This window comes from Nerophis lumbriciformis, linkage group LG39, assembly GCF_033978685.3.
Source record: "Nerophis lumbriciformis linkage group LG39, RoL_Nlum_v2.1, whole genome shotgun sequence".
In the NCBI taxonomy this organism is placed as follows: Eukaryota; Metazoa; Chordata; class Actinopteri; order Syngnathiformes; family Syngnathidae; genus Nerophis; species Nerophis lumbriciformis.
In genome coordinates, this window is record NC_084586.2 from 21,185,397 (window position 1) to 21,200,000 (window position 14,604).

The window sequence follows — 14,604 nt, forward strand, 5'->3', positions numbered from 1 at the left end:
TGCGTTTTTGGGTCTGGCATTCTGCATCTTCCTTTTCACAATACCCCACAGATTTTCTATGGGGCTAAGGTCAGGGGAGTTGGCGGGCCAATTTAGAACAGAAATACCATGGTCCGTAAACCAGGCACGGGTAGATTTTGCGCTGTGTGCAGGCGCCAAGTCCTGTTGGAACTTGAAATCTCCATCTCCATAGAGCAGGTCAGCAGCAGGAAGCATGAAGTGCTCTAAAACTTGCTGGTAGACGGCTGCGTTGACCCTGGATCTCAGGAAACAGAGTGGACCGACACCAGCAGATGACATGGCACCTCAAACCATCACTGATGGTGGAAACTTTACACTAGACTTCAGGCAACGTGGATCCTGTGCCTCTCCTGTCTTCCTCCAGACTCTGGGACCTCGATTTCCAAAGGAAATGCAAAATTTGCATGGTTGGGTGATGGTTTGGGGTGCCATGTCATCTGCTGGTGTCGGTCCACTCTGTTTCCTGAGATCCAGGGTCAACGCAGCCGTCTACCAGCAAGTTTTAGAGCACTTCATGCTTCCTGCTGCTGACCTGCTCTATGGAGATGGAGATTTCAAGTTCCAACAGGACTTGGCGCCTGCACACAGCGCAAAATCTACCCGTGCCTGGTTTACGGACCATGGTATCTCTGTTCTAAATTGGCCCGCCAACTCCCCTGACCTTAGCCCCATAGAAAATCTGTGGGGTATTGTGAAAAGGAAGATGCAGAATGCCAGACCCAAAAACGCAGAAGAGTTGAAGGCCACTATCAGAGCAACCTGGGCTCTCATAACACCTGAGCAGTGCCAGAAACTCATCGACTCCATGCCACGCCGCATTAACGCAGTAATTGAGGCAAAAGGAGCTCCAACCAAGTATTGAGTATTGTACATGCTCATATTTTTCATTTTCATACTTTTCAGTTGGCCAACATTTCTAAAAATCCCTTTTTTGTATTAGCCTTAAGTAATATTCTAATTTTGTGACACACGGAATTTTGGATTTTCATTTGTTGCCACTTCAAATCATCAAAATTAAATGAAATAAACATTTGAATGCATCAGTCTGTGTGCAATGAATAAATATAATGTACAAGTTACACCTTTTGAATGCAATTACTGAAATAAATCAAGTTTTTCAAAATATTCTAATTTACTGGCTTTTACCTGTATATAAACCTCTAACCTCCAAAATAAAAATGATTACAATGATGTCACCACACTTCTTCTGTTTGTTTGATCTTGTCATGACTGCCACAAGTGGTGGAAAGGTGTATTACAAGCGAGTAGGGACCCCAGCTGAGAAACATGTTTTCGGCGGTGCCCTAACCATGGGAACGCTGCATTCAAAAAACTATTTGGTTTGATTTTTTTTTTTTTTAAAAGAAGCAAAAAATGGTTTTACAGAATTCAAGTGTGAATAAAAACAATGGGGGCCTCCAAACACAATTGAGCGGTGTCTGCCACGAGATGTGTGATGGTGAGGGTCATGCTGCTGTGGCATCAACCACCTCTTGGAAAAAAACACTCTCTTTCTTCACCAATGTTTGGATTTGTATTGTATAGCTTCTTCTATTGCAACCATAATAAAAAATGTTCATTTCAATCACCTGTGTCAGCTGACCACTTCCTGCCTCTTGCCAGGCCGCCATGTGAAAAACACAATACCACAAAAAGATCAAAAATGGTCACCCAGGGCACGGTCCCTCTTTCCTCCCGACGCCTCGTCCAATGAGGTTGAGCCTTGCTGGCGTGTGCTCTAGCCCCCGTGTAGCGTGGAGATAAACACCACGTTGTCCTGGTCTTGGAGGCGGTAGTCCAACTCCCCCTAAGGGCCCGGGACAGGACAGGGTCTCGTGTAAACAGGAGGAACCACGGACACGTGTGTGTGTGTGTGTGTGTGTGTGTGTGTGTGTGTGTTACATTCCATTAGTCTTGGTGCTGTGGTTTTAAGAAGATATATCTCACCATGAGCTCCCAGTCGGCGTCGTTGATCAGAACCAGAATGCCGGGTCTCCTGCGGGGGGAGGGGCGTGTCCAGGTAAAGGTAGATGTGAGGCAGTAAAACAGTGGTGACATCATACACAAGTAGTCGGAGTAGACAGTGAAAGGGTGAAATAAACAAGATTTCTGGGTGTAATAATAGATGATACAACAAAAATATACAACATGAAGTAGCAAGAAACACGTCAATAATGAATAAAGCTAAATATGTTTTGGACCAAAAATGTCTTTACTGCTCACTAGTGTTACCGTATTTTCTGCACTATAAGGCGCACCTAAAAACCACACATTTTCTCAAAAGCTGACAGTGCGCCTTATAACCCGGTGCGCTTTATATATGGATTAATATTACAATTCATTTTCATAAAGTTTCGATCTCGCAACTACGGTAAACAGCCGCCATCTTTTTTCCCGGTAGAACAGGAAGCGCTTCTTCTTCTACGCAAGCAACCGCCAAGGTAAGCACCCGCCCCCATAGAACAGGAAGCGCTTCTTCTTCTACTGTAAGCAACCACCCGCCCGCGTAGAAGAAGAAAAAGCGCGGGGATATTACCGTACCGGTACGTTTCATTTCCTTTGTGTGTTTACATCTGTAAAGACCACAAAATGGCTCCTACTAAGCGTCAGGGATCCGGTTCATGGAAAGACGCAATCTCTCCATCCGCACACGGATTACTATTTCACAGCAACTGATATTCCTGTGAACCGCACTGTGGATACAACGGGAGCACGTACGGTGAATATTCGCACCACAGGGAATGAGAAGTCATCCTTCACTGTGGTTCTAGCTTGCCATGCTAATGGCCAGAAACTTCCACCCATGGTGATATTCAAAAGGAAGACCTTGCCAAAAGAGACCTTTCCAGCCGGCGTCATCATAAAAGCTAACTCGAAGGGATGGATGAAGAAAAGATGAGCGAGTGGTTAAGGTAAGTTTAAGTTTATGCGAAGAGGCCGGGTGGCTTTTTTCACGCAGCTTTGTCCATGTTGATATACGACTCCATGCGCGCCCACATCACGCTGGTTTTAATATATTATTAAAGTTTGACTGATCTATTTGACTGTTTTTTTGACATTCCTTTAGCGCAGTTAGATGCGGCTTACAACACGGGGCGGCTTATAGGTGGACAAAGTTTTGAAATATGCCGTTCATTGAAGGCGCGGCTTATAACCCAGGGCGCCTTATGGTGCGGAAAATACGGTACATATCTGACTTATTGTGTAGAAATATGGGAAATAAGTACAAATGTGCTCTTTATTCATTAACTGTGTTACAAAAAGATGAGTTATAATAATACATCATGTTGGATATAGACAACATATAAACACTTTATTTACAGTGGGGCAAAAAAGTATTTAGTCAGCCACCGATTGTGCAAGTTCTCCCACTTAAAATGATGACAGAGGTCTGTAATTTTCATCATAGGTACACTTCAACTGTGAGAGACAGAATGTGAAAAAAAATCCAGGAATTCACATTGTAGGAATTTTAAAGAATTTATTTGTAAATTATGGTGGAAAATAAGTATTTGGTCACTTCAAACAAGGAAGATCTCTGGCTCTCACAGACCTGTAACTTCTTCTTTAAGAAGCTCTTCTGTCCTCCACTCGTTACCTGTCTTAATTAATAAACCTGTTTGAACTCGTTATCTGTATAAAAGACACCTGTCCACAGCCTCAAACAGTCAGACTCCAAACTCCACTATGGCCAAGACCAAAGAGATGTCGAAGGACACCAGGAAAAGAATTGTAGACCTGCACCAGACTGTGAAGAGTGAATCTACAATAGGCAAGCGGCTTGGTGTGAAAAAATCAACTGTGGGAGCAATTATCAGAAAATGGAAGACATACAAGACCACTGATAATCTCCCTCGATCTGGGGCTCCACGCAAGATCTCATCCCGTGGGGTCAAAATGATCATGAGAACGGTGAGCAAAAATCCCAGAACCACACGGGGGGACCTGGTGAATGACCTGCAGAGAGCTGGGACCAAAGTAACAAAGGTTACCATCAGTAACACACTACGCCGACAGGGAATCAAATCCTGCAGTGCCAGACGTGTCCCCCTGCTTAAGCCAGTGCATGTCCAGGCCCGTCTGAAGTTTGCCAGAGAGCACATGGATGATACAGCAAAGATTGGGAGAATGTCATGTGGTCAGATGAAACAAAAAATATAACTTTTTGGTATAAACTCAACTCGTCGTGTTTGGAGGAAGAAGAATACTGAGTTGCATCCCAAGAACACCATACCTACTGTGAAGCATGGGGGTGGAAACATCATGCTTTGGGGCTGTTTTTCTGCTAAGGGGACAGGCCGACTGATCCGTGTTAAGGAAAGAATGAATGGGGCCATGTATCATGAGATTTTGAGCCAAAACCTCCTTCCATCAGTGAGAGCTTTGAAGATGAAACGTGGCTGGGTCTTCCAGCATGACAATGATCCCAAACACACCGCCCGGGCAACGAAGGAGTGGCTCCGTAAGAAGCATTTGAAAGTCCTGGAGTGGCCTAGCCAGTCTCCAGACCTCAACCCCATAGAAAATCTGTGGAGGGAGTTGAAAGTCCGTGTTGTTCGGCGACAGCCCCAAAACATCACTGCTCTCGAGAAGATCTGCATGGAGGAATGGGCCAAAATACCAGCTACTGTGTGTGCAAACCTGGTAAAGACCTATAGTAATCGTTTGACCTCTGTTGTTGCCAACAAAGGTTATATTACAAAGTATTGAGTTGAATTTTTGTTATTGACCAAATACTTATTTTCCACCATAATTTACAAATAAATTCTTTAAAAATCCTACAATGTGAACTCCTGAATTTTTTTTCACATTCTGTCTCTCACAGTTGAAGTGTACCTATGATGACAATTACAGACCTCTGTCATCATTTTAAGTGGGAGAACTTGCACAATTGGTGGCTGACTAAATACTTTTTTGCCCCACTGTATTTATTCAATCACAATTATTGAAATTCTACGATTTGGTAAAATTGCAAACATGTAAAATGATGTAAACTATAACCTGCTACAACAACTCTTCTCAACTAAAGAGGAGAAATATAACCTTGGAGGAAAATCCAATGTAAAACATTTGTACGCACGTACAACACTTAAAACCTTCAGCATATCAGGATGTGGAATGTATTAATAAACAATATGATCCAGTTTAAGAGACTACAAGTGTTGACAAAGTAGAAGAATGATGAGAAATACCTTCCACCTTGTTGAAAAGGTGATATTCTTCATCCCAGTACGTGCCTGACTTCGTTATCATTATTACCGTATCATCATTCACTCGTGTCATTGAGCGACACAAAGAAGATTTGTAAACGCTCTGAAGTGGGGAAGGGGTAGGATTAAATAAGCGCCGCTTCCTTCTACTCCTTTTCGGACATGATGTAAAGAGAAATGAATGTATTATACTGTAAGTGTGTCACAAGTACAGTATATTGTCACTGTATGTGACTAAAATGAGAGCAGTTTGTTCACACACAAAAATCACCTTTTAAATAAATATATTAAATAGTTTCTTTTATGACATGTATTTCTTCAGGAGGTGAATGTAGTGAAAAATATGAGAATATTTCTGCTATTTACCTGTGCACGAGGCAAGTACAGGTAAAAGCCAGTAAATGAGAATATTTTGAAAAACTTGATTTATTTCAGTAATTGCATTCAAAAGGTGTAACTTGTACATTATATTTATTCATTGCACACAGACTGATGCATTCAAATGTTTATTTCATTTAATTTTGATGATTTGAAGTGGCAACAAATGAAAATCCAAAATTCCGTGTGTCACAAAATTAGAATATTGTGTAAGGGTTACATTTTGAAGACACCTGGTGCCACAAACTAATCAGCTGATTAACTCAAAACACCTGCAAAGGGCTTTAAATGGTCTCTCAGTCCAGTTCTGAAGCCTACACAAACATGGGGAAGACTTCAGATTTGACAGCTGTCCAAAAGGCAACCATCGACACATTGCACAAGGAGGGAAAGACACAAAAGGTTATTGCTGAAGAGGCTGGCTGTTCTCAGAGCTCTGTGTCCAAACACATTAATGGAGAGGCAAAGGGAAGGAAAAACTGTGGTCAGAAAAAGTGTACAAGCGATAGGGATCACCGCGCCCTGGTCAAGATTGTGAAAAAAAAAACATTCAAAAATGTGGGGGAGATTCAGAAGGAGTGGACAGCTGCTGGAGTCAGTGCTTCAAGATCCACCACCAAGAGACGCTTGAAAGACATGGGTTTCAACTGCCGCATACCTCGTGTCAAGCCACTGTTGACCAAGAAACAGCGCGAAAAGCGTCTCACCTGGGCTAAGGACAAAAAGAGCTGGACTGCTGCTGAGTGGTCCAAAGTCATGTTTTCTGACGAAAGCAAATTTTGCATTTCCTTTGGAAATCGAGGTCCCAGAGTCTGGAGGAAGACAGGAGAGGCACAGGATCCACGTTGCCTGAAGTCTAGTGTAAAGTTTCCACCATCAGTGATGGTTTGGGGTGCCATGTCATCTGCTGGTGTCGGTCCACTCTGTTTCCTGAGATCCAGGGTCAACGCAGCCGTCTACCAGCAAGTTTTAGAGCACTTCATGCTTCCTGCTGCTGACCTGCTCTATGGAGATGGAGATTTCAAGTTCCAACAGGACTTGGCGCCTGCACACAGCGCAAAATCTACCCGTGCCTGGTTTACGGACCATGGTATTTCTGTTCTAAATTGGCCCGCCAACTCCCCTGACCTTAGCCCCATAGAAAATCTGTGGGGCATTGTGAAAAGGAAGATGCAGAATGCCAGACCCAAAAACGCAGAAGAGTTGAAGGCCACTATCAGAGCAACCTGGGCTCTCATAACACCTGAGCAGTGCCAGAAACTCATCGACTCCATGCCACGCCGCATTAACGCAGTAATTGAGGCAAAAGGAGCTCCAACCAAGTATTGAGTATTGTACATGCTCATATTTTTCATTTTCATACTTTTCAGTTGGCCAACATTTCTAAAAATCCCTTTTTTGTATTAGCCTTAAGTAATATTCTAATTTTGTGACACACGGAATTTTGGATTTTCATTTGTTGCCACTTCAAATCATCAAAATTAAATGAAATAAACATTTGAATGCATCAGTCTGTGTGCAATGAATAAATATAATGTACAAGTTACACCTTTTGAATGCAATTACTGAAATAAATCAAGTTTTTCAAAATATTCTAATTTACTGGCTTTTTACCTGTATATTCCATGGGATTGTATTTCATTCAGACAAAAAGGAAGCGAGGACAACAAAGTAATAACATAGTGATGTGTTCTGGACATGTATGCAGTCTCAGGACGTATTGCATTATTTGGGATAGCAATGAATTTACAGATAAATGTGCATGAAATAACATACACTATGGAAAGCTACATTTTACATTGTATTATTATTGTTATCATAAATATGAATGAAATGTCATAAAGTCTATAAGACATGCATTGTATCATGTTTTTCTATTTTTATTATATTATAATACTTATTCATTTATTGCAAGGTTTTTTTTATGTGGCAAACTGACTAGATCAAATCTGGAAACACGACATGAGATTGTTGGGGAGAATCAAATACATTGTAGGATCATTGTACCGTATTTTCCGCACCATAAGGCGCCCTGGGTTATAAGCCGCGCCTTCAATGAACGGCATATTTCAAAACTTTGTCCACCTATAAGCCGCCCCGTGTTATAAGCCGCATCTAACTGCGCTAAAGGAATGTCAAAAAAACAGTCAGATAGGTCAGTCAAACTTTAATAATATATTAAAAACCAGCGTGATGTGGGCGCGCATGGAGTCGTATATCAACATGGACGGAGCTGCGTGAAAAAAGCCACCCGGCCTCTTCGCGTAAACTTACCTTAACCACTCGCTCATCTTTTCTTCATCCATCCATCCCTTCGAGTTAGCTTTTATGATGACGCCGGCTGGAAAGGTCTCTTTTGGCAAGGTCTTCCTTTTGAATATCACCATGGGTGGAAGTTTCTGGCCATTAGCATGGCAAGCTAGAACCACAGTGAAGGATGACTTCTCATTCCCTGTGGTGCGAATATTCACCGTACGTGCTCCCGTTGTATCCACAGTGCGGTTCACAGGAATATCAAAAGTCAGTGGAACCTCGTCCATGTTGATAATGTTCTCTGGCCGGATCTTTTTTTCAGCTATCTTGTTTTTACAATATGCACGGAAAGTAGCCAGCTTTTCTTGAAAGTCTTTAGGCAGTTGCTGTGAAATAGTAATCCGTGTGCGGATGGAGAGATTGCGTCTTTTCATGAACCGGATCCCTGTCGCTTAGTAGGAGCCATTTTGTGGTCTTTACAGATGTAAACACACAAAGGAAATGAAACGTAATATCCGCGCGCTTCTTCTTCTTCTACGCGGGCGGGTGGTTGCTTACAGTAGAAGAAGAAGCGCTTCCTGTTCTATGGGGGCGGGTGCTTACCTTGGCGGTTGCTTGCGTAGAAGAAGAAGCACTTCCTCTTCTACGGGGAAAAAAGATGGCGGCTGTTTACCGTAGTTGCGAGACCGAAACTTTATGAAAATGAATCTTAATATTAATCCATATATAAAGCGCACCGGGTTATAAGGCGCACTGTCAGCTTTTGAGAAAATTTGTGGTTTTTAGGTGCGCCTTATAGTGCGGAAAATACGGTAAGTGAAAAAAGAATAAATGCGTAGTGTATGTGCTCATGTTTTTATTGTAAGTATCCTTACATTTCTATCTAGATTGTGCTTTTACCAATCACAATATGTCCTTTTGTTCTTTCCCAGTGACTTGTATCATCTGTTAGGGACGAGGGGTGAAATGTTGAATAAAAAGCAATATTATTATTGTTGTTTGTTTACATGTCTATGTATAGAATAAAGACAAGCGGTATAAAAAAAATGGATGAATATTATTCTACTAATTTTGAACCATTTTTACTTTTATTGTATTCACATTCTTTAAAAGGCTGGCAAATGGAAAATAAATTGTCAATAAATGTTGGGGGGATGCTAGCCTACTTCCTGAACACTGCCCAGGTTCCTTTGAGCAAGGCACCCATGTCTGTGTTCTGTTGCTTTAAATACTGTACATCAAATGTTTTATGTGCTCATCTACAAGGTGACACTTTTATTCATCCTGGTCCTGCGTCTCCTGGACCTAAATAAAGACCATGGTGGAGGAATCAAAACCTCACTTTGGAATTCATGGAGGGCCGCGTCCATGATGAGCTATGGAAAAGGGTGTATGCAGGGGGAGGGGAACACACACACACACACACACACACACACACACACACACACACACACACACACACACACACACACACACACACACACACAATTATAGAATGGGTCGGCTGGTGGTGTTAGAGAAGAAAAACAAAAAGACGGTAAGGTGTTTTTTTTAGGTGCTAATGGTTTAGTGAGTAACTTATGAAAATGGATGAAATCTGGACCGCATAAAAAGGTAAAACAATTTGAATAGAGGTAAAAGATTGTAAAGAATAAAGAGAAGGTAAAATAAAGGTAAATAAAAGGTCAAATGTAATTTAAAGGTAAAGGAAAGTAAAACAAGTTAAATAGAGGTAAAAGATGGTAAAAGAAGGTAAAGGGTGAATAGAAGATAAAAAGGGTAAACACAAGGTCAAAGAAAGTAAAAAGTTAAAAAGAGGCAAAAGAAGGCAAAGGGTAAATTGAAGGTAAATAAAAGGTAGAATAAGGTGAGTTGAAGGTAAAATAAAGTACATACAAGGTAAAACAAGGTAATAAAATGTAAAAGAGGAAAAGGGGTAAATAAAAGCTACAAGGAGATAAATAAAATGTAAATAAAAGGTGAAATAAGTTAAAAACAAGCGAGAGGAAGATAAATAGAAGGTAAATAGGGTAAATAAAAAGTAAAAGAAGGTAAACAATGACAACCAGGAGCTAAAAGAAGACAAATGAGGTAAAATACTATTTTAAAAAAGGTAAAAGAAGGAAAAAAAGGTATGAAGAAGCTAAAAGACAATACATAGAAGGTCAATAAAAAGTAAATAGGTCAATAGGGGCTAAAAGATGATAAATAGAAGGTAAAATAAGATTTAAAAAAAAGGTAAATAGAAGCTAAAAGAAAATAATAGATGGTAAAAATAAGGTAAAAAATCAAAAGCTAAAATAAGATATATATAGAAGGTAAATAAAACAATATTTAAAAAAAGGGTAAACGAAGGTAAACAAAAAAAAAAGGTTAATAGAAGCTAAAAGAAGATAATAGAAGGTAAGAAAAAGGGTCAGCTGGTGGCGTTGGAGAAGAAAAACAGACTAAGATTTTTTTAAGGTGATAAGGAGGCTTTGATGATGCTCAACACACACACACACACACACACACACACACACACACACACACACACACACAATTATAGAATGGGTCAGCTGGTGGCGTTAGAGAAGAAAAACAAAAAGACGGTAAGGTGTTTTTTTTAGGTGCTAATGGTTTAGTGAGTAACTTATGAAAATGGATGAAATCTGGACCGCATAAAAAGGTAAAACAATTTGAATAGAGGTAAAAGATTGTAAAGAATAAAGAGAAGGTAAAATAAGGTAAATAAAAGGTCAAATGTAATTTAAAGGTAAAGGAAAGTAAAACAAGTTAAATAGAGGTAAAAGAAGGTAAAGGGTGAATAGAAGATAAAAAGGGTAAACACAAGATAAAATGTTATTGAAAGGTAAAAGTAGGTAACAAAAAGTTAAATAGAAGGTCAAAGAAAGTAAAAAGTTAAAAAGAGGCAAAAGGAGAATTGAAGGTAAATAAAAGGTAGAATAAGGTGAGTTGAAGGTAAAATAAAGTACATACAAGGTAAAACAAGGTAATAAAATGTAAAAGAGGAAAAGGGGTAAATAAAAGCTACAAGGAGATAAACAAAATGTAAATAAAAGGTAAAATAAGTTAAAAACAAGCGAGAGGAAGATAAATAGAAGGTAAATAGGGTAAATAAAAAGTAAAAGAAGGTAAACAATGACAACCAGGAGCTAAAAGAAGATAAATAAGGTAAAATACTATTTTAAAAAAGGTAAAAGAAGGAAAAAAAGGTATGAAGAAGCTAAAAGACAATACATAGAAGGTCAATAAAAAGTAAATAGGTCAATAGAGGCTAAAAGATGATAAATAGAAGGTAAAATAAGATTAAAAAAAAGGTAAATAGAAGCTAAAAGAAAATAATAGATGGTAAAAATAAGGTAAAAAATCAAAAGCTAAAATAAGATATTTTTATAGAAGGTAAATAAAACAATATTTAAAAAAAAGGGTAAACGAAGGTAAACAAAAAAAAGGTAAATAGAAGCTAAAAGAAGATAATAGAAGGTAAATAGAAGGTAAAAAAAAAAAGGGTCAGCTGGTGGCGTTGGAGAAGAAAAACAGACTAAGATTTTTTTAAGGTGATAAGGAGGCTTTGATGATGCTCAACACACACACACACACACACACACACACACACACACACACACACACACACACACACACACACACACGCATGCACACACACACACACACACACACACACACAATTATAGAATGGGTCGGCTGGTGGCGTTAGAGAAGAAAAACAAAAAGACGGTAAGGTGTTTTTTTTAGGTGCTAATGGTTTAGTGAGTAACTTATGAAAATGGATGAAATCTGGACCACATAAAAAGGTAAAACAATTTGAATAGAGGTAAAAGATTGTCAAGAATAAATAGAAGGTAAAATAAGGTAAATAAAAGGTCAAATGTAATTTAAAGGTAACGGAAAGTAAAACAAGTTAAATAGAGGTAAAAGATGGTAAAGGGTGAATAGAAGATAAAAAGGGTAAACACAAGGTCAAAGAAAGTAAAAAGTTAAAAAGAGGCAAAAGAAGGCAAAGGGTAAATTGAAGGTAAATAAAAGGTAGAATAAGGTGAGTTGAAGGTAAAATAAAGTACATACAAGGTAAAACAAGGTAATAAAATGTAAAAGAGGAAAAGGGGTAAATAAAAGCTACAAGGAGATAAATAAAATGTAAATAAAAGGTAAAATAAGTTAAAAACAAGCGAGAGGAAGATAAATAGAAGGTAAATAGGGTAAATAAAAAGTAAAAGAAGGTAAACAATGACAACCAGGAGCTAAAAGAAGATAAATAAGGTAAAATACTATTTTAAAAACGGTAAAAGAAGGAAAAAAAGGTATGAAGAAGCTAAAAGACAATACATAGAAGGTCAATAAAAAGTAAATAGGTCAATAGAGGCTAAAAGATGATAAATAGAAGGTAAAATAAGATTAAAAAAAAGGTAAATAGAAGCTAAAAGAAAATAATAGATGGTAAAAATAAGGTAAAAAATCAAAAGCTAAAATAAGATATTTTTATAGAAGGTAAATAAAACAATATTTTAAAAAAAGGGTAAACGAAGGTAAACAAAAAAAAGGTAAATAGAAGCTAAAAGAAGATAATAGAAGGTAAATAGAAGGTAAAAAAAAAAGGGTCAGCTGGTGGCGTTGGAGAAGAAAAACAGACTAAGATTTTTTTAAGGTGATAAGGAGGCTTTGATGATGCTCAACACACACACACACACACACACACACACACACACACACACACACACGCTTGTCTAATGTAGCAGCTTTATAGGTGGGGTATCTCCATTCAGTGGTCAGGTGATGCTATAAATAGTGGTCCACAAAGGCGGGCAGTAAAAGTCTGTGCTCCACATTGACACACACACACACACACACACACACACACACACACACACACACACACACACACACACACACACACACACACACACACACACACACACACACACACACACACACACACACACAGCTGACTAATAAGGCTATTTTATTAGCGTCCACTTACACGGAGTGTCCCTGGACAAAGAGCTCGGGCCGCTCCTTCAGCAGGTTGTGTTGGATCCACACCAGCAGCTGCTTCATGTCCCCTAGTGGCAAAAACACAAATAAGGCCAGACAAGGAAGGTCAGGGGTGAGAGGTCAAGGTGCATGGCGTGGAAGCCTCCTGGTCGATGTGACGAGACGGAGGCGCATATGTGTGCATGTATATGTATGAGGGGGTAGGGGGGGCTAAAGTCAACGGCCAAGGTTAACCAAGAGATGACCTTTGCAGCAAATCATTCTCACATACAAATATTTGTCTACATGTGCTGACCCAGCCCAGCCCAGCGGGGGCCATAGCGGCGTGGGGGCAGCCAACGTCGCCGATGAGACGTGACCCGGTCCCCGCCGGCGTGGCTGACCTGGCTGACCCGAGCGAGCCGCCGCCACAAAGGAGACCACAATGAGCGCTTTTGGGATAAATCCCCCTGCTAAACATGGCGCTATGAATATATTAGCCTCATGGCGGCAGACGCGCTGCTGGCGTGTGTGTGTGTGTGTGTGTGTGTGTGTGTGTGTGTGTGTGTGTGTGTGTGATCTCAGTCATTTTGTTAGCATCAACGCAACATGAAAACAAAGAGGAGGGCACTAAAGAAGCAGCAAAATAACCTCTAAAAACAATATATTCAAAAAAGTAAGCAGGAAAAAAACGGTATTTGAAAAATCAAGTTATGACATTTTTCCCCAAATTTTATAAAGTTAAATGTCTTTTACATCTAATTTTGAACAAATATATCATTTTATAGACCTTAAAAAAAAATGGTAACAACTACAATTCTGCCTGATCAAAATAAATCACATTCAAACCTACTTTTCACCCTAATGAAAATAATGATTTATTGTGCAACAAAACAACCTTTACAAAATAAAGACAACAAAGGAAAAAGGGAAATTTAAAGCGCTACCTGTCAGGTGTGCGTGTGTGCGTGTGTGTATGTGTGTGTGTGTGTGTGTGTGTGTGTGTGTGTGTGTGTGTGTGTGATCTCAGTCATTTTGTTAGCATCAACGCAACATGAAAACAAAGAGGAGGGCACTAAAGAAGCAGCAAAATAACCTCTAAAAACAATATATTCAAAAAAGTAAGCAGGAAAAAAAACGGTATTTAAAAAATCAAGTTATGACATTTTTTCCCAAATTTTATCAAATTAAATGTCTTTTACATCTAATTTTGAACAAATATATCATTTTATAGACCTTAAAAAAAATGGTAACAACTACAATTCTGCCTGATCAAAATAAATCACATTCAAACCTACTTTTCACCCTAATGAAAATAATGATTTATTGTGCAACAAAACAACCTTTACAAAATAAAGACAACAAAGGAAAAAGGGAAATTTAAAGCGCTACCTGTCAGGTGTGCGTGTGTGTGTGTGTGTGTGATCTCAGTCATTTTGTTAGCATCAACGCAACATGAAAACAAAGAGGAGGGCACTAAAGAAGCAGCAAAATAACCTCTAAAAACAATATATTCAAAAAAGTAAGCAGGAAAAAAACGGTATTTGAAAAATCAAGTTATGACATTTTTCCCCAAATTTTATCAAATTAAATGTCTTTTACATCTAATTTTGAACAAATAAATCATTTTATAGACCTTAAAAAAAAATGGTAACAACTACAATTCTGCCTGATCAAAATAATCACATTCAAACCTACTTTTCACCCTAATGAAAATAATGATTTATTGTGCAACAAAACAACCTTTACA

The 14,604-nt window shown here is 39.0% G+C and overlaps 1 protein-coding gene across 2 annotated transcripts in view; it reads right to left on the reverse strand.

The window, feature by feature from the left end:
* Positions 1 to 1,119: 1,119 nt before the first annotated feature.
* The window catches only part of urm1 (ubiquitin related modifier 1), a 35,962-nt gene continuing 22,477 nt past the window's right edge, over positions 1,120 to 14,604 (reverse strand). Inside the window, exons 3-5 of one of the 2 annotated variants that reach the window (XM_061931880.2) lie at positions 12,862 to 12,943; positions 1,969 to 2,017; positions 1,120 to 1,828 (exon numbers count right to left, since the gene is read on the reverse strand). In XM_061931880.2, coding sequence (XP_061787864.1) covers positions 1,760 to 1,828; positions 1,969 to 2,017; positions 12,862 to 12,943 — 200 coding nt within the window. In that variant the 3' untranslated portion in view covers positions 1,120 to 1,759. Of the gene's footprint in view, positions 1,829 to 1,968; positions 2,018 to 12,857; positions 12,944 to 14,604 lie in introns of those variants that run through there. The other variant, XM_061931881.2, reaches the window with a different exon arrangement.